Raw genomic sequence first — 18,044 nt, 5'->3', positions numbered from 1 at the left:
ACACTTACTACCACTGAACTGTACACTTAAAGATAGTTAAGACAGTAAACGCTATGGTTTTTGTTTTTATTTATTTATTTGAGACAGACTCTCGTTCTGTCGCCCAGGCTGGGGTGCAGTGGCGCGATCTGGCTGCAACCTACGCCTCCCAGGTTCTAAGGGATTCTCCTGCCTCAGCGTTCCGAGTAGCTGGGATTACAGGCATGCGCCACCACGCCTGGCTAATTGTGTATTATTAGTAGAGACGGGGTTCCCCATGTTGGCCAGGCTGGCCTTGAACTCCTGACCTCAGGTCATCCAACCACCTCGGCCTCCCAAAGTGCTGGGATTACAAGCCTCGGCCACAGCGCCCGACCATTCTGTAGTTTATTTTTACCATAATAAGAATAATTAAAAAAAGCAAAACTTCAGAAGGGTACAAATGTAGAGAGCATTGAGCTAATTTCACAGTGTTTCAAAGCGTACAGACTGATGGCGTCAGCATTAGAGGTGCACGCGTTTTAGTTAGAATTGTGGTAACACTCCTAAGACTGAAGGTAACTTCTGGGGATCGGGACTTTCACCGCAGGAGGGGTGATGACAAGAAATACTCACTGGCATCCAAGAACTATGTTGATTTGTCTGTATTTTTGTCATAGGCATTATGCCAGAAGTATCCCTGAGAATGTATGGGGCAGGTCCAGCTTTTTTTCCTAATAAATTCATTTACACAACCATCAAAAAAGCAAGAAAAGGAAGCGATATGCGCAGGGCGGCGGCAGGCCCGGGCCATTCCAAGGCCCTGGTGGAAGCCAGACGCAGCGGAACCCTCGCGGAGCCGACCCGGGCGCGCGCGGGAAGCAGAGGCGGAGTGCGCACGTGCGGCACTTCCGGGGCGGGGCGGGCGCGCGGCACTTCCGAAGGCCCGCGCGAGTCGCTAGTTTTGCCCACGCACTTTTGGCACTGCCGCGCCACGCGATCGGCGATCTGATTGGCCCGCGCCGGAGGGCGCGCGGCGCCAAACTTGCTTCCCGTCAGCCCCCGCCCGCGCCTCGGGCGCGCGCACGCTCGCGCCCCCGGATCCTCGCTCCTGCGCCCAGTCGCCATTCGGGAGGCCGCTGCGCTGCGGGGCCTGGCGGAGCCGCCCGCGACCGCGAGCCGGACCCTCCGCGTGGTCCTTCGCCCACTGGACGCCGCCCGCGGCCGGACCGGTGAGGAGCGAGAGCGAGCGGGGCAGGGGCGTGGCCGGGGCCCGCATCCCCAGCGCCGTGTCGGCCGCCGAGCTGGCGGGGCCGCCCCGGCAGGAAGCCGCGGGTCCGAGTGAAGGGGGCCTGCGCCGCCTCGCCCCCTGCGCGGCCGCGGGAAGGGCCCGCCCCCGGAGGCCGGGCGGGAGTGCGTCTTTGTGCAGGGAGCGGGGAGGCCCGGTGTCAGTCGCGGCCGCGGCAGGGAACACTTTTGCGCGTGAAATCATTGGGAAGTTGCGGGCAGCGCAGCGCGAAAGCCGTTCTTTCCGCTTGAGTCCTAGGCTGCCTCCTCTTCTGTCATCATTACTGTTTAAAAATCCGCTATACAGCCTCCAAAATGGCAGAGGACATTGGTAAATCCTAAACCTGATAAAGGGTTAATGTCTAAATACAAGAAGGGATGCAGCTGACCAACAAAAAGCAACCCAGCTTAAGAATGGGCAAGGAATTTGAATAGATACTTCTCCGGAGAAGACAGACAGATGGCCGACAAGCACGTGCAAAGATGCTCAGCATCACTAGCCTTTAAGAAATGCAGATGAAAGCCACAGTGAGATGCTACCTCACACCTGTTAGGATGGCTGCTAACAAAAATGGGAAATTAAAAAGTGTTGGGGATGTGGAGAAATTGAAGCTCGGGTGCGTTGCTGGTGGGAATGTCGGGCGGTACAACAGCCATGGGAATTGGTAGTGCTTCCTCACTTCTACTAGGTTTGTATCCAAAAAAATTGACAGCAGGGACTCAGTTACTTGTTCACAAATGTTCATTGCAGCATTCACAATCCAGATTTCTATCAACAGGTGAATGAAAGACAAGCTGTGGTATTTACATATAATGGACTATTGGAATGAAATTCTGATAGCTGCTACAATATAAACTAGCCTTGAACACATTATACTGAGTGAAATAAGGCACAAAAAGACAGATACTGTACGATTCCCCTTCTGACACAGAAAGATTAGAGATTACCAGCACTGAAAGTGCAGAGTGGGAGTTAGCGTTTTATGAGTACAGTTTCTGTTTGTGGTGAAGTGATTCTGGACGTGGATAGTGGTGATGTTTGCATAACATTTTAGAACTAAACTAAATTGTGCTTTTAAAAATGATTCAATGGCAAGTAATTTTTTTTTTTTTGACGGAGTTTTGCTCTTGTTGCCCAGGCTGGAGGACAGTGGCGCGACCTCAGCTCACCGCACCCTCAGCCTCAGCCTCCCGAGTAGCTGGTATTACATGCGCCCGCCACCACCCCAAGCTAATTGTTAGTAATTTTAGTAAAGACTGGGTTTCACCATGTTGGTCAGGCTGGTCTTGAACTCCTGACCTCTTGTGATCCACCCTCCTTGGCCTCCCAAAGTGGTGAAATTACAGGCATGAGCCACCGTGCCCGGCCTAAATGGCAAGTTTTATGTTCTATTTACCATCCTTTAAAAAATACACATGAGAAATCAAAACTACAGAGACAGTAAAAAGATGAGTGGTTGCCAGGAGCACAGGAAGATGTTAAGCAATGAAATCCTTTTGTGTGACTACCGTAGTGGTGGGTACATGATGCTATGCATTTGTCAAAACCCATAGAACTGCACATCACAAAAAGTGACTCCTTGGTCGCAGTGGTTCACATCTGTAATCCCAGCACTTTGGGAGGCCAAGGCAGGCAGATCACGAGGTCAAGAGATCAAGACCATCCTGACCAACATGGTGAAACCCATCTCTACTAAAAATGCAAAAATTAGCTGGGCATGGTGGAATCCTGTCTCTACTAAAAATACAAAAATTAGCTGGGTGTGGTGGCAGGCGCCTGTAGTCCCACCTCCTCGGTAGGCTGAGGCAGGAAAATCGCTTGAACCCAGGAGGCGGAGGTTGCAGTGAGCAGAGATTGCGCCACTGCACACCAGCCTGGTGGACAGAGCGAGACTCCATCAAAAAAAAAAAAAAGTGACTCCTCGCATAAACTATAGACTTAATAAATCAATATTAGTTCATCATTGTAGCAAATGTCTCACACTAACAAAAGATGTTAATACTAGTTGAGTGTCCTTTATTTGAAGTGCTTGGAACCAGAAGTGCTTTGGATCTCCCCTCTCCCCTCTCCCCACTTTCGGATTTTGGAATAGTTACGTTGTACTGTTTGAGTGCCAAAATGCTCCCTTTGGCACTCCTAAAGTTGTGGATTTTGGAGTATGTCGGGTTTCAAATTTTCAGATTAGGGATGCTCCCTGTAGTAGGAGAAACTAGGGGCTAGGGAGTTGGTGGAAGGCGGTATATGGGAATTCTTGTATGTTAGTTTTTGTTTAAACATAAAACTACTTGAAAAATTCATTTATTAATTTTTTTTTTAATTCTTTTGGAGATGGAGTCTTACTCTGTTGCCCAGCTGGAGTGCAGTGGTGCAGTCTTGGCTCACTGCAACCTCCGTCTCCTGGGTTAAAACAATTCTCCTGCTTCAGCCTCCCAAGTAGCTGGGATTATAGGCGTGCACCATTATGCCCAGCTAATTTTTATATTTTTAGTAGAGACAGGGTTTCACCATGTTGGCCAGTCTGGTCACAAACTCCTGTCCTCAAATGATCCACCCACCTCAGCCTCCCAAAGTGTTGGGATTACAGACGTGAGCCACCGCGCTTGGCCAGTTGATCAATTTTTTAAAGGCTGGGCATGGTGGCTCCTGTAATCCCAGCACTTCAAGAGGCCAAGGCAAGAGGATTGCTTGAGGCCAGGAATTCAAGACCAGCTTGGACAACATAGTGAGACCCCATTGCTGCAGAAACAAAAAAAATTAGCCTAGTGAGACCCCATTGCTGCAGAAACAAAAAAAATTAACCAGATATGGTGGCGTGCACCTGTAGTCCCAGCTACTTAGGATGCTGAGGTGGGAGGATCTCTGGAGCCCAGGAGTATGAGGCTGCAGTGAGCTGTGATTGCGTCACTGCACTAAAACCTTGGGCAACAGAGCAAGACCCTGTCTCTTAAAAAAAAAGGTCGGCTAAGGCCTGGCATGGTGGCTCTTGCCTGTAATCCCAGCACTTTGGGAGGCTGAGGCGCGGGGAATCACCTGAGGTCAGGAGTTGAAGACCAGTCTGGCCAACACAGTGAAACCCCATCTCTACCAAAAATACAAAAAATTAGCTGGGTGTGGTCGTGTGCACCTGTAATCCCAGCTACTCTGGAGGCTGAGGCAGGAGAATCACATGAACTTGGGAGGTGGAGGTTGCAGTGAGCGGAGATTGCGCCACTGCACTCCAGCCTGGGCAATGATGCAAGACTCCATCTTTAAAAAAAAAAAAAAAGCTAAGGTAAAGAACAATGCTAGTGTGTATAGACTAATGGTACCCGTTTAGCTTTAAACATGCTACACGTTGAATTTTAATTTAAAACTGTGCATCACATGTGTCATAAAAGATGATCAGTGGCATTGGACGTGAATGAAGAAATTGAATGGGACATGGGAAATAGTCGCGATGCACCATACGGCACAACATTGCATTGAAGAACACTGGGTGACAGACTGGCAGAGCACCAGTGATTAGAATTTAAGTTTTTTTAGAGACGAGATGTAATCTATAAAGACACAAAGAAATTTTTGTTAATCTGGACCATTCTGAGTTAATTTTTAGTTAGGGTTAGGAGTTCTGAAATTTAGGAAGAAATTTTGCTAGAACCTTAAAGCTGGAAGGACGCCCAGCTCTCTAGGCTCTGCCTAAAAGTTGGATTCTGGGGCTCAATTCTGTAACATCTTTGTGGATCGTTGTGCTACTGTGGGAAAGACAGCATTTTGTTATAGCAGAGATCCAGAACTGAGGAAGCCAGAATCAAAAACTGCTGTTGCCTCTGACCTAAGTGATCTTTGTGATCTTTGACAGGTCACTTCTCTCCCTCAGCATCAGTCTTTTCAGGTACAAAATGAAGAAGTTGAACTCAAGCCCTCTGAAGATCCTTCTAGTCCTATGCTGATCATCAGTTTTTTGATGTTGCTTTTTTGTTTTGTTTTGTTTTTTGAGACAGGGTCTCACTCTGGCATCTAAGCTGGAGTGTGATGGTGCAGTCTTGGTCCACTGCAGCCCCTGCCTCTCAGGCTCAAGTGATTTATCCTCCCTCAGCCTCCTGAGTAGCCAGGGCTATAGGTGCATGCTGCTCATCTGGCTAATTTTTGTGTTTTGTAGAGATGGGGTTTCACCATGTTGTCCAGGCTGTTCTTGAACCCTTGAGCTCAAGGGATATGCTTGCCTCAGAGTGCTGGGATTACAGGCATGAGCCACTGCACCCGGTCTGATTATCAGCTTCTAATTACGGAGTACTCCCCTCTGACAAATAACTCATTCTAGTTCATGATAGAGTACTTTGTTAACTGTGCTGAGCCAAAATTCTTTTCCTGCTGGCTGCTGGCTTCTGCTTGTCACTTATAGTATAGCTTATATATTATCTATAATTCTTCCCCTTTTGAAGTTAAATGTCTGTATTCATAAAGATTTTTTTTAAGGCCACCTGCCATCCTGATTGCTTTTTTTCTTTTTTTTTTTTTTTTTTGCATGTTCTCTAGTTTGTTAGAGACTTTCTTAAAGCGTCCTTCCTGACAGAGCTAGAGACAGCGATCCACTGGTATGGTGTACTCTGCCCAGTGCAGAATATGGGATATAGTTCCCTATAGTCCTGTATTTATGTGCTTGATATATGGATTTTAAGTGTTTGCTTCATCTTGCTTATTTTTGCCTATTGTACAGGCTTTAAAAGGTCTTACTAAAGTCCACTATATTAGTTTGTGTATATGTAGCAAGAACCTGGGCAGATAGAACTTTATTCTCTCATCAGATACTGATCTTTTGTCTGATTTGGGCAAGCTGGTTAATGTCAAGCTTGAGTTTCCTTAACTATAATTTGAAGTTTTAAGAGTAGATGATCCCTGAGGTCTTTTCCTACTCCCAAATCCTATGACTTTGAGACTACATAGATGGTAGCTTAGGTTTCCTCTGGTTTTAAAATCCTGTGAGTCTAAGATTGAGAGAATGTTAGGATTGAACAGAGCACATACTGTGTGCCAGGCATGTGCAGTGGGTCCAGAGGTGAATAAATGGATCGTCCCTCCTCACCAAGAGCGACTGTTGTTGGTGTCAGACTGCAGTGCCAGAGGGTGATGCCGCACTGGAGATGTGCGTACAGCTGGGGCTTCCAGGAAACATCGGGAGGCCAGTACAGTTGACCCATGAATAACACAGGTTTGAACTTCAAGCAAATGCCAATTAAAAAAACAGTGTTTACAGGATGTGAGACATGTATATGGAGGACTGAATTTTCATATATGTAGATTCCACAAGGCTGACTGTGGGACTTGAGTATGTGTGGATTCTGAAATCTGGGAGCGGTCCTGGAACCAATCCCCTGTGTATACAGAGAGACAACTGACTTAAAAAGCTGTCCTGCTTGAAGGATGAAGGAATTTGCTTGATGGCCGAGTGGCAAGACGGAGTATAAAGGAGAGGAAATAGCTTATACAAAGGCCCAGATGCTGGAAGAGTCAGGGAATTACATGTGAGCCAGTATTTTGAGAATGCAGTCTGGTCATTGGCCACACTGTGAAGAGCTTTATATGCCATATTCAAATTGTGTACTGTAGGCGTCTTAGGAGACTTGGAGAAATTGTGAACAGGCAGATCACATTAGGCTTTTGTTTGGAAGACAGGTTTGCTAGCTGTACGTTGAATGGGTGGGAAGTAAGGGAGACGAGTGGCAGGGAGTTCAGATGTGAGAATTAAAGCAGTGACAGGGTGTGGGGGGATAGGAGCTAGTGGGAAGCACAGTGTGAGCTGTTGTGTGGCTTGTGCATGGCCAGTGTATCACATTCTGTTCCTGTCAGCAGACTCACCCACACCGTGATGCTTTATCTTTGAAATACATGCAGGAAGAGAAGAGGGCAGAGCAATCACTGAAGCAGGTCCATGTGTTCTTCCTTGGAGTCGGGACACTGCCGTGCTGCTCCTCCCAGAGTCCTTTCTCTTTGTGCCTCTTGCACTTGTTTGTTGTGGTGTCCCTTCCTCCACTACCTGTTAATTTGCCACCCTGCTGTGTAATAGCAGTAATTGACAGCAGTCAGCTGTTACAGTCAGCAGTCACACCAGCAGTCTTCTGAGTGCTCATCAGAGAAGTGAAATGAGGTGGTGGGTTTCAGAAGGGTTTGGATACACACATGGGCATAATTCCATAGTGGATTATTAAAGAGAAAGTAGACAAGGACGCTGTCAGGAGTGGTATCTCCTATAGTCTTTGGTGTCATTTCATAAAAGTAATGTTCGGGCTTAATGAATTGGACTCCTCTCACTGTTAGGGCAGGATGGTGCGAGAAATGCACCGAATTCTATTACAGGGACACACATGGTCACAGATACAGTTTTGATTACTTTTCTTTGTTTTTTTTTTTCCAGGTTCAACTTCTCATCTTTGTTCTTCTTCATATACTATAGGCTATTTGTGTGGTTTAGTCAAAAAGCCATGTAGAATGCCAGCCTTTTGAAGACCACTTTTAAGGTGTCTAGTAAGACTGCAGGTAAGTCTAGTAGGGAAAGCATGCTTAGGAGAATATTTGATGATGCGAAAATAAATAAATAAAAAAATACTTGGAATTCTTAAGGAAAAACGCTAAAAGTTTACATGCCCGTATGTATGAATGTGTGCTAGATGTATGTAATTTGGGATATGAGAAGTGAATTCTGTAGCATTCTTTTTAGATTTAAGTATGAGATGGGCCTGGAGAGCTGGTGGTAGGCAGAGGGAAGAGGAGGGGTGACTGGGAGGGATGGGGAATGGTAGGTGAGTCTGATTCAAACCCAACACAGCTGAGCTCTTAGTCTCTGTTGTAATTACAGTACGTAATATAGTGCTCTTTAATACTGGCTTCACTGTTCCTTGTTGCCAGTTAAGGCCACGAGGCATTATTGAGGCATAAAGTCTTCTAGTTTTATTTAACAGTGGGCTCTGAGGCGGATGGTTAGCCCATTATTTCTACATGTATTCAATTATGTTTGTAAGTTAAAGATAATTCTTAGAGATTTTTCTTCAGTACTGAATTATTTATTTTTCTTTTGTTACAGTCCTAGCCGTAAAAACAATTTTCTAAGATACAGGATAACTGCTGGGTAACTCAAAAAGAGTAAATAGTTTCTGAAAAAAAGCATTGTTTCCTCAAGTATCTGTCACCTTTTTAGCTTTAGATCAAAAAAAGTTAAAAAAGCAAATGGTACACTACTGTTAAAAGTGTTAGGAAACAGTATTGTTGGTGATAATATCTTTAAAAACAAATTATCAGCCGGCGCAGTGGCTCACGCCTGTAATCCCAGCACTTTGGGAGGCTGAGGTGGGTGGATCACGAGGTCAGCACATCGACACCGTTCTGGCTAACATGGTGAAAACCCATCTCTACTAAAAATAAAAAAATTAGCCAGGCGTGGTGGCATGTGCCTGTATTCGCAGCTACTCGGGAGGCTGAGGCAGGAGAATCACTTGAACCCAGGAGGCACCCAGGAGGCGGAGGTTGCAGTGAGCTGAGATCGTACCCTGCACTCCAGCCTGGGCAAAAAAACAAAGAAACAAACAAAAAAATTATCAAAGTTAGAAATGTTACATATTTTGCATTGTTTTTAAAAATTAATGGTTTGTAATTAATAAAGGGAGGGCCTGTGTTTCTATTCTGTACTGTTGTTTGAGGAGCAGTAAAGGTCTTTTACCCTGTCATTACTATTAATAAGAGAAAGTGTTCAATCTTTCTCATTAAAGAGAAGCACAGTCACACAATAGTGAGATACTTGCTTTCGCCTAGGTTGTAGCAAAGATTAGGAATTTACAGGAAATTGTGTCTCATATATACACTGTTGGTATGCAATAATAGAACTTTTTGAGAATTTGGTAAAATGTATCCATTTTAAACACAAAATCCATTTCTAGGAATTTTCCTTGCAGAAATACCCTCATATGCAAAGATAAGTACAAGGAAAGTCAGTGCTTACTCCATATATAAAAATATCTTAGCGATAAATTGTAAATGAAAGCAAGTTGCCAGATGATATGTTTAATATCCCATTTGTGTAAAGTATGTGTGTTGATAAATATGTGTCTAGAACATTTTTTCAAGGACACATGAGTACACCGGCTACCCAGGGGACTGACACTCTGTATCTTGTACTGTCTTAATGAATGTGTTTTTAGTTGTGAGCTTCTGTTCCTTTTACTATTTAAGAAGACTGGCTTACAATTTTTTAAAATTCATGTTCTCCGGCAGCCATATTCCAGCTGCTGAGGTGTCCTCTCATCTGCCCTCTGCTTGGCACGCACTTTCACGTCATTCAGGGTCTCTGCTGGAACGTGCCACGCAGAGAGGTCTTTTCCAGCAACCTCTCTACGTCACTCCACCTTATCTTCCCAACTCATGAATGCCATATTGCAAGGCACTGCTTTAAACCTAAGTGCCTAGAACATTATAGGACACAAAGTAATTTATTTATTAAATGAATTAATAAAATTCTGTATTGGAATAGATTAAACATTACAAAATACGTTTACATGAAATCAAGCCAGCATCGTGTTTGAAAGAAAGTGATCTTTTTATAGCTAGATTTAATTTATTAAGTGCTTTCTGCAAAGGTTTAGTTTCTTGTTCATCTTTAAATAGCCAAGATTTAATTTTTATATTCACTCATCTTTGTGTGCTGAGGACTTGTGTACTCAGAGTTTGAGAGTCAAAGTATAAAGCACATGCAATAGCTAATTCTAGGGTCAGGTTCGGATCACTGATAGTCCTGTAACCTGGACCAGAGAAAGTCGCTAAACTTCTCTGAACCTCAGTTTATTCATCTGTCAGTGAAAATAGTTGAATCATATCATTAGGATTAAATGAGATGATGTATGTGAAACTCCTAGCAGAGTACCTGGGACTCTTCCACATCTCCTTTTTCTTCAAATTCTCTCTAGAGATATTATCTAATAAAGCATGCACTGTTTTAGAGTTAAAATTATGCAGTTATAGAATGGACTGACAGCATTTTATTTAGAATTACAGTTCATGAAAATAATGTATTCCTACTTTATTGCAGCAGTATTGAAAGTTTTTAAAGAATATAACCGTGTGTGTTGGTAACAGAAAGAAGAATGGAAGTATTCCAGGAACTTCGTAAACAGTCAGCACGTTTGGAGTGTGACCATTGCAGTTTCAGAGGCACAGACTATGAAAATGTACAAATCCATATGGGTACCATCCACCCAGAATTTTGTGATGAAATGGATGCTGGTGGACTAGGTAAAATGATATTTTACCAGAAAAGTGCAAAGCTATTTCACTGCCATAAATGCTTTTTCACCAGCAAGATGTACTCTAATGTATACTATCACATCACGGCCAAACATGCATCCCCAGACAAATGGAATGATAAGCCAAAAAATCAGTTGAACAAAGAAACAGATCCTGCGAAAAGTCCTCCTCTTCCTGAACACCAGAAAATACCCTCTAATTCAGCAGAACTGAAACCCATACCTGCCCTTTCAGTGGAAACACAGAAACTTGGTTCTGTTTTGTCTCCAGAATCACCAAAACCTATTCCTCTTACTCCCCTGGAGCCTCAGAAACCTGGCTCTGTTGTTTCTCCTGAGCTACAGACACCTTCTCTTCCTTCTCCTGAGCCTTCAAAACCTGCCTCTGTTTCTTCTCCTGAACTTCCAAAACCAGTCCCTGTTTGTGAATCTCAGAAACCTGCCCCCGTTCCTTCTCCAGAACCACAGAAACTTGCCCCTGTATCTCCTGAGCCAGTAAAGGCTACTCTTATTAATCCCAAACCCCAGAAGCACTCTCATTTCCCAGAAACTCTGGGGCCACCTTCAGCCTCATCTCCAGAGTCACCAGTTTTAGCTGCTTCCCCAGAACCTTGGGGACCATCTCCAACTGCATCTCCAGAATCTCGGAAGTCAGCCCGGACTACCTCCCCTGAGCCAAGGAAGCCATCCCCTTCAGAGTCTCCTGAACCTTGGAAGCCATTCCCTGCTGTCTCCCCAGAGCCTAGGAGACCAGCTCCTGCTGTGTCACCAGGTTCTTGGAAGCCAGGGCCACCTGGGTCCCCTAGGCCTTGGAAATCCAGTCCGTCAGCATCATCAGGACCTTGGAAGCCAGCCAAACCTGCTCCATCCGTGTCTCCTGGACCTTGGAAACCAATTCCTTCTATATCTCCTGGACCTTGGAAACCAACTCCATCTGTGTCCCCTGCATCCTGGAAATCTTCATCAGTCTCACCCAGCTCCTGGAAGTCTCCCCCTGCGTCTCCTGAGTCATGGAAGTCAGGGCCACCAGAACTCCGAAAGACAGCTCCCACATTGTCTCCTGAACATTGGAAGGCAGTTCCCCCAGTGTCTCCAGAGCTTCGCAAACCTGGCCCACCCCTGTCCCCAGAAATCCGTAGTCCAGCAGGATCTCCAGAGCTCCGAAAACCCTCCGGGTCACCAGACCTTTGGAAACTTTCTCCTGATCAGCGGAAAACTTCTCCTGCTTCACTTGATTTCCCTGAGTCCCAGAAAAGTTCCCGTGGTGGCTCTCCTGATCTCTGGAAGTCTTCCTATTTTCTTGAGCCTCAGAAACCTGTCTTCCCTGAGACCAGAAAACCAGGTACTTCCGGGCCATCTGAGTCCCCCAAAGCAGCCTCAGATATCTGGAAGCCTGTTCTCTCTATTGAGACAGAGCCTAGAAAACCTGCCCTGTTTCCTGAGCCTGCCAAAACAGCCCCTCCTGCTTCTCCAGAACCACGCAAACGTGCCCTTTTTCCAGAGCCCCGGAAGCAGGCCCTTTTCCCTGAACTCCCCAAATCTGCTATATTCTCAGAATCACAGAAGGCTGTTGAGCTTGGTGATGAACTACAGATGGATGCCATAGATGATCAAAAATGTGATATTCTGGTTCAGGAAGAACTACTAGCTTCACCTAAGAAACTCTTAGAAGATACTTTATTTCCTTCCTCAAAGAAGCTCAAGAAAGACAACCAAGAGAGCTCAGATGCTGAGCTTAGCAGTAGTGAGTACATTAAAACAGATTTGGATGCATTGGATATTAAGGGCCAGGAATCAAGCAGTGATCAAGAGCAGGTTGATGTGGAATCCATTGACTTTAGCAAAGAGAACAAAATGGACATGACTAGTCCAGAGCAGTCTAGGAATGTGCTGCAGTTCACTGAAGAAAAAGAAGCTTTTATCTCTGAGGAGGAGATCGCAAAGTACATGAAGCGCGGAAAAGGAAAGTATTACTGCAAAATTTGTTGCTGCCGTGCTATGAAAAAAGGTGCTGTTTTGCACCATTTGGTTAATAAGCATAATGTTCATAGCCCGTACAAATGCACAATTTGTGGAAAGGCTTTTCTTTTGGAATCTCTCCTTAAAAATCACGTAGCAGCCCATGGGCAAAGTTTACTTAAATGTCCACGTTGTAATTTTGAATCAAATTTCCCAAGAGGTTTTAAGAAACATTTAACTCATTGTCAAAGCCGGCATAACGAAGAGGCAAATAAAAAGGTAATGGAAGCTCTTGAACCACCACTGGAGGAGCAGCAAATTTGATATTTCAACACAGTGTGAATATTTGCTCTGCTAAGGTGTCTGATGAAACCATTCTTTGTAAGTATAGCTTATCAAGTAACGTAGTTGGATCAGTAGATGACCTGTATAGTGTATCGTGTTCCGCGGTCACAGTTGTGCTACTAAGAATGAGCATTTGATTATTTTTTCCTGGTCTCTGTCTATGTGGCTATCTTGTAAATCAATAAATTTCTATATATTCCAGGTGGATTAAACTTCTCATTTCTTTTAAGTATATATGAATAATAATACAAGAAAGTAGGCATTCCATTTAATAAGAGCAAGTTATACTCAAAGCATTCATTTAAAGTGTATCTGTGTGTGGAACTAATTTCAGACAATAGAAATTATTAGTTGAAATGTTTAAGAATTAGGCATGAAAAATAAATTTGAGAAGGTTTGTTTCCTTACATGTATTTTTAAATCATAAGAGTTATTTTCTATCTGATGTAAAATTAGTTTATAAATCTTTTTTTTTTTTTTTTGAGAGACGGAGTTTCGCCCTTGTTACCCAGGCTGGAGTGCAATGGCGCGATCTCGGCTCACCGCAACCTCCGCCTCCTGGGTTCAGGCGATTCTCCTGCCTCAGCCTCCTGAGTAGCTGGGATTACAGGCACGTGCCACCACGCCCAGCTAATTTTTTTTTTGTATTTTTAGTAGAGACGGGGTTTCACCACGTTGACCAGGATGCTCTCGATCTCTTGACCTCGTGATCCACCCGCCTCGGCCTCCCAAAGTGCTGGGATGACAGGCGTGAGCCACTGCGCCCAGCTGTAGTTTATAAACCTTAATCAGTTTCTAGTTGTGTATTCGCTTTTATGTCATGAAAGTTGGAGTCTCAGGGTTGCTGATTTTCTGCTAATAGGAAAAATAGAGTAAGTCTTTAAAATAGTTTGCAGCCTTCTCCCACAGGAGACAAGGGAAGGATAAGTGTGATTTTAAGTCTCTCTTGTCCATAGTTGTTTTCAGTGGAGTCTTCCATTCTGTAACTTACCCTAAGATCTGGTTCTTCCCTCCCTGTCCGCCACCCCACTGCCCACCAGCTCACACTAATAGATGATTCTTAATTGCCAAATATGTTAGAACTTGTATATCCTACTCCTGGGCCTTAGATGTTGCCTGTGGGGGCTTAAGACCAGGTTAATAAGTAGGAACTGAAAGTCTTCCAGATTCACAGTAGAAAATTTTATAGACATTTCTGTTAAAGAAATACATTGATTTTATGTTTTCCTGTTCTGTTACTGTAAATACTTTGTACCTGTTCATGGATTATTTTATTCTAAAATATTTTGTCAAATGTGTATCAACCGAATTAAAAAGAAAGGCTTTCATGTCAGCAACATCTTCATGTGTGTTTTCTTTTGTGTACTTTTTATTGTGTATATCCAAGTCCATTATTTCCATGTTTTCAACATACGAGTTGTCTTACCTGGAGCAGCATTTTCTTAGCTGTGTTTTCTCCGAGTTCTGTGGTCAAGCAAGCTAGGGGAATGCTTTTATAGGGGGGACTCCATGTGGAAAATCTCATTCTTTCATATGAAAGGTGGTGTAATTCCAGTGGTTGCCCATCCTGCCTGCCTCTAAACAGTGTGAGGCATTTAATCTCAAAGGATTCTGGTGTGTAGCAAGTATTGAGATGCCGTACCGGGTTTAATTTATTCCCAGACGTTTTTGAACAAGGAACAGTTTGTTGTAGCTCCCCAGCCCTTGGCTTCCCTATCGATGCCCATTGAGACATCCTAAGAATATTTAGGGATATAGTTTGGCTCTGCGTCCCCACCCAAATCTCTCTCTCTCTTTTTTTTTTTTATTTTGAGACCATTCCTCACTCTTGTCACCCGGGATGGTGTGCAGTGGTGTGGTCTCGGCTCACTGCAGTCTCTGCCTTTCAGGTTCAAGGGCTTCTCATGCTCCTGAGTAGCTGGCACTATAGGTGCGTGTTACCATGTCTGGCTAATTTTTGTAGTTTAATAGAGATGGGGTTTTGCCATGTTGGCCAGACTGGTCTTGACCTCCTGGGCTCAAGTGGTCCACCTGCATCAGCCTCCCAAAGTGCAGGGATTACAGTTGTGCGCCACCACGCCCAACCCCGACCTGAATCTCATGTTGAATTGTAATCCCCAGTGTTGGAGGAGGGGCTGGCCTGGTGGGAAACCCCCTTGCTGTTCCCTTGATAGTGTGTGAGTTACTTAAGTGTTCAGCACCGTCCCCTTTGCTCCCTCCTTCCTGCTCCAGCCACGCAGGATGAGCCGGCTTCTCCTTCGCCTTCTGCCGTGATTGTAAGTTTCCCGAGCCCCCACCCTGCCCCAGCCACGTTTATCCTGCACAGCGTGCAGAACCGTTGGCTAATTATCCTCTTGTCTTTATAAATTACTCAGTCTCAGGTAGTTCTTTATGGCAGCGTGAGAACAGATTAATACATTTAGATAATACCAAGTAAGGTCTTGGAAGCCTCAGATCTGTTAACTTTGGTGCACATAGCACAGAGTAGTTGCTGCTATCAATTTACACGGCAGCTTGAGAACAAACTTCCAGTTGAGGAGTTTCCTTCTAGGCAGTGATGCCAACAAGTAGGACAGGTAAGGTGTCTCGGATATACTAGTCCTCTTCTTGTCTATACTGATTGACTGAAATTGTTTTTGAGAAGCAAAAAGGGTCTGCATTACTTAGAAGCTCTCCTGGCTCCTGCAGTCTCAAACCAACCCTGTTACACAGATTCTTCCTAAGACTTCACCCTGTTTGGTACAGACCTGGCAGTTCATCCTAGACCTTTGCTCCAGGTAGAGCCAACTAGGTCACATGACCTGCCATCTGATGTGGGGTTTTTGATAATCGTGCCCTGGGATAAGGGTTAATTGCCCGAGTAAGTGGTAGTGGTGCATGTGTAGTTTTGGCTGTAAGGCTGTAACTCTATTGGGTTAAACCCCCGTGTTCTCGGTTTACCTCACTGTGGCTTCAGTTTAATTTTCATTAATTTTATTTGATATTAATTATATGGTATATCAGATACTGCATTTTAAATATTGGTGTGGATTCTATAACTGTCTTAGGTGAACACATGGAAGGGTGCTTATCAGATTGGGTCTGCAAGCTTCACAAAACAGGAAAGGTGTTCCTTTTTAAGTTTACTTACAGCCCCAGATCTAAAAATCCTGGAAACTGTACCCCTTCCAATCTAGCCTTTGACTGTTCCTTTGTCATTCTGGTTGCATGATATATTCGTTTCTATTGTTATCTCAGATTATCTGGATCTTGGCTTAAAACAACAAATGTGTTATACGGCCTGTAGTTCAGTGAGCTAAAGTAAAAGTGTCAGCCTGGTTGTGTTATTTCCTGGAGGCTCTAGGACAGAATTCATTCCCTTGCCTTTTCCACCTTCTAGAACAAGCGTGGGCTGCATGCAGTCCAGGACGGCTTTGAATGCAGCCCAGAGCAAATTCATACATTTTCGTAAAACATGGCTGGGCGCAGTGGCTCATGCCTGTAATCCCAACACTTTGGGAGGCCAAGGCGGTCAGATCACCTGAGGTCGGGAGTTGCAAAACCAGCCTGGCCAACATAGTGAAACCCCGTCTCTACCAAAAATACAAAAATTAGCTGGGTGTGGTGGCAGGCGCCTGTAATCCCAGCTACTAGGGAGGCTGAGGTAGGTGAATCGCTTTAACCCGGGAGGTGGAGGTTGCAGTGAGTCAAGTTCGTGCCACTGCCCTCTAGCCTGGGAGCCAAGAGAGAAACTGTCTCAAAAAAAAAAACGTTTGTCCAAAGACACTTTTTTTTAGAGCTCCTCAGCTGTCATTGGTGTCAGTGTATTTTACGTGTGTCGCAGACAGTTCTTCCAGTGTAGCCCAGGGAAGCCAAAAGATTGGACACTGTTCTAGAGGCTGCCTGCACTCCTTGGCTCACGTTTCTCTTTTTCTCTTTATTATTTATTTATTTATTTATTTATTTTAGAGATGGAGTTTCACCATGTTGGCCAGGCCGATTTTGAACTCCTGACCTCAAGTGATCTGCCCGTCTCGGCCTCCCAAGGTGCTAGTATTACAGGGATGAGCCACCACACCCAGCCTTGGCTCACGTTTCTCTACCTGCATCTGTAAAGCTTTCAGCAGAGCACCTCTTTGACCCTGCTTCAGGCATCACACCTCTCTCTGCCGCCTCCCTCTTCCACTTAAGGACACTTGTGATTACGATGATCTTCCTATTTTAAAGCTAGCCAGTTAGCAGCTTTAATTCACCTTTGCCTTGTAAACTACCATGTTCATAGGTTCTGGTGATCGGGATCTGAGCGTCTGGGACACCATTCTGCCTGCCACAGCTGAGCTTGAAAGTTGAAGGTTTGATTCCTCAGTTTGGCCCCCTGTGGCAGTCAAGCCTCGTTGGACTCCTTTGGGAATATATCTGTTTCCACTGGCTCACTGGCCTAGTCTCCAAGGTCAACTTGAAGACACCTACCCTAACACACCAAAATACGGTCTCTACAACACTGATTTTTATGTATCATTCTTAATACAAAACCACCCTTAATGTCCAGTTACTGCTATTAGCATGTTATTACCTTTTTCAGGCAACCTTCCCACCCCACCTCAACGTCTAAGATGCTATGTTCATTTTTCTTACTTTTCCAGCTGTGATAATCACCCCGTTTTTCCTATTAAAGGCCCATGCTCCTTGCTAAGACCGGCACAGTTCTACCTTTCAAGGCTCCTGTTGCCAAGCTTTCATTTTTGAATGGAGGCAGAAAAGCCTACAGGATTGGATTGGACCTTGTCTAGTGTTAATGCAGTACAGGAGTGCTACCTTTTGTATTACATCCTCCAAACCTTACTCTGCAGTCAACCCCAAAACGGAGAATACAGACTGAAAATAACGTCTGTTGGAATAAAGTCTGACGTTTAAACTCCTTCAATCCTGATTAATTACAACGTTGTTCTAGGTTGGCTTGAGCACAATAGTTAACTTTTTGCTACTAACACCAGCAGATCTCTTGTAAATGATTTCTGTGGAACACCAGGAGGATTGAATGAAGATGGGAGGTAGATTAGGGCAAATCCATTTCTACTCGTGAGAAAGCAGTACAACTCCTAACTTAATGGCGATGGGATATTTTTTTTCTTTTACATGTAAGAAAACATTGTGAATACAATTGAATGCATAAGCTCAGCCTAACTAGAGCTGTACTGTCCAGTATAGTAGCCGGCAGTCACGTGATATTGAGCACTTGGAACGTGGTT

The 18,044-nt window shown here is 44.5% G+C and overlaps 1 protein-coding gene across 2 annotated transcripts; it reads left to right on the top strand.

The window, feature by feature from the left end:
- The first annotated feature begins 1,437 nt into the window (after window positions 1-1,437).
- CHAMP1 (chromosome alignment maintaining phosphoprotein 1) lies at window positions 1,438-14,149 on the top strand. 2 transcript variants are annotated; one of them, XM_012438578.2, is made up of 2 exons: window positions 1,438-7,759; window positions 10,346-14,149. In XM_012438578.2, exon 2 carries the CDS (start codon window positions 10,354-10,356, stop codon window positions 12,793-12,795), a length of 2,442 nt encoding a protein of 813 aa, XP_012294001.2. In that variant the 5' UTR covers window positions 1,438-7,759; window positions 10,346-10,353; the 3' UTR covers window positions 12,796-14,149. The 2 variants fall into 2 exon arrangements, with proteins under 2 accessions (XP_012294001.2, XP_012294000.2); XM_012438577.2 differs by having other exon boundaries at window positions 1,439-7,759; window positions 10,299-14,149.
- The last annotated feature ends 3,895 nt before the right edge of the window (window positions 14,150-18,044 follow it).

Source organism: Aotus nancymaae, unplaced genomic scaffold, assembly GCF_030222135.1.
Source record: "Aotus nancymaae isolate 86718 unplaced genomic scaffold, 86718_ANA_hifiasm-v0.15.2.pri h1tg000044l, whole genome shotgun sequence".
NCBI lineage: Eukaryota > Metazoa > Chordata > Mammalia > Primates > Aotidae > Aotus > Aotus nancymaae.
This window is presented reverse-complemented; position numbering and strand designations above follow the sequence as displayed.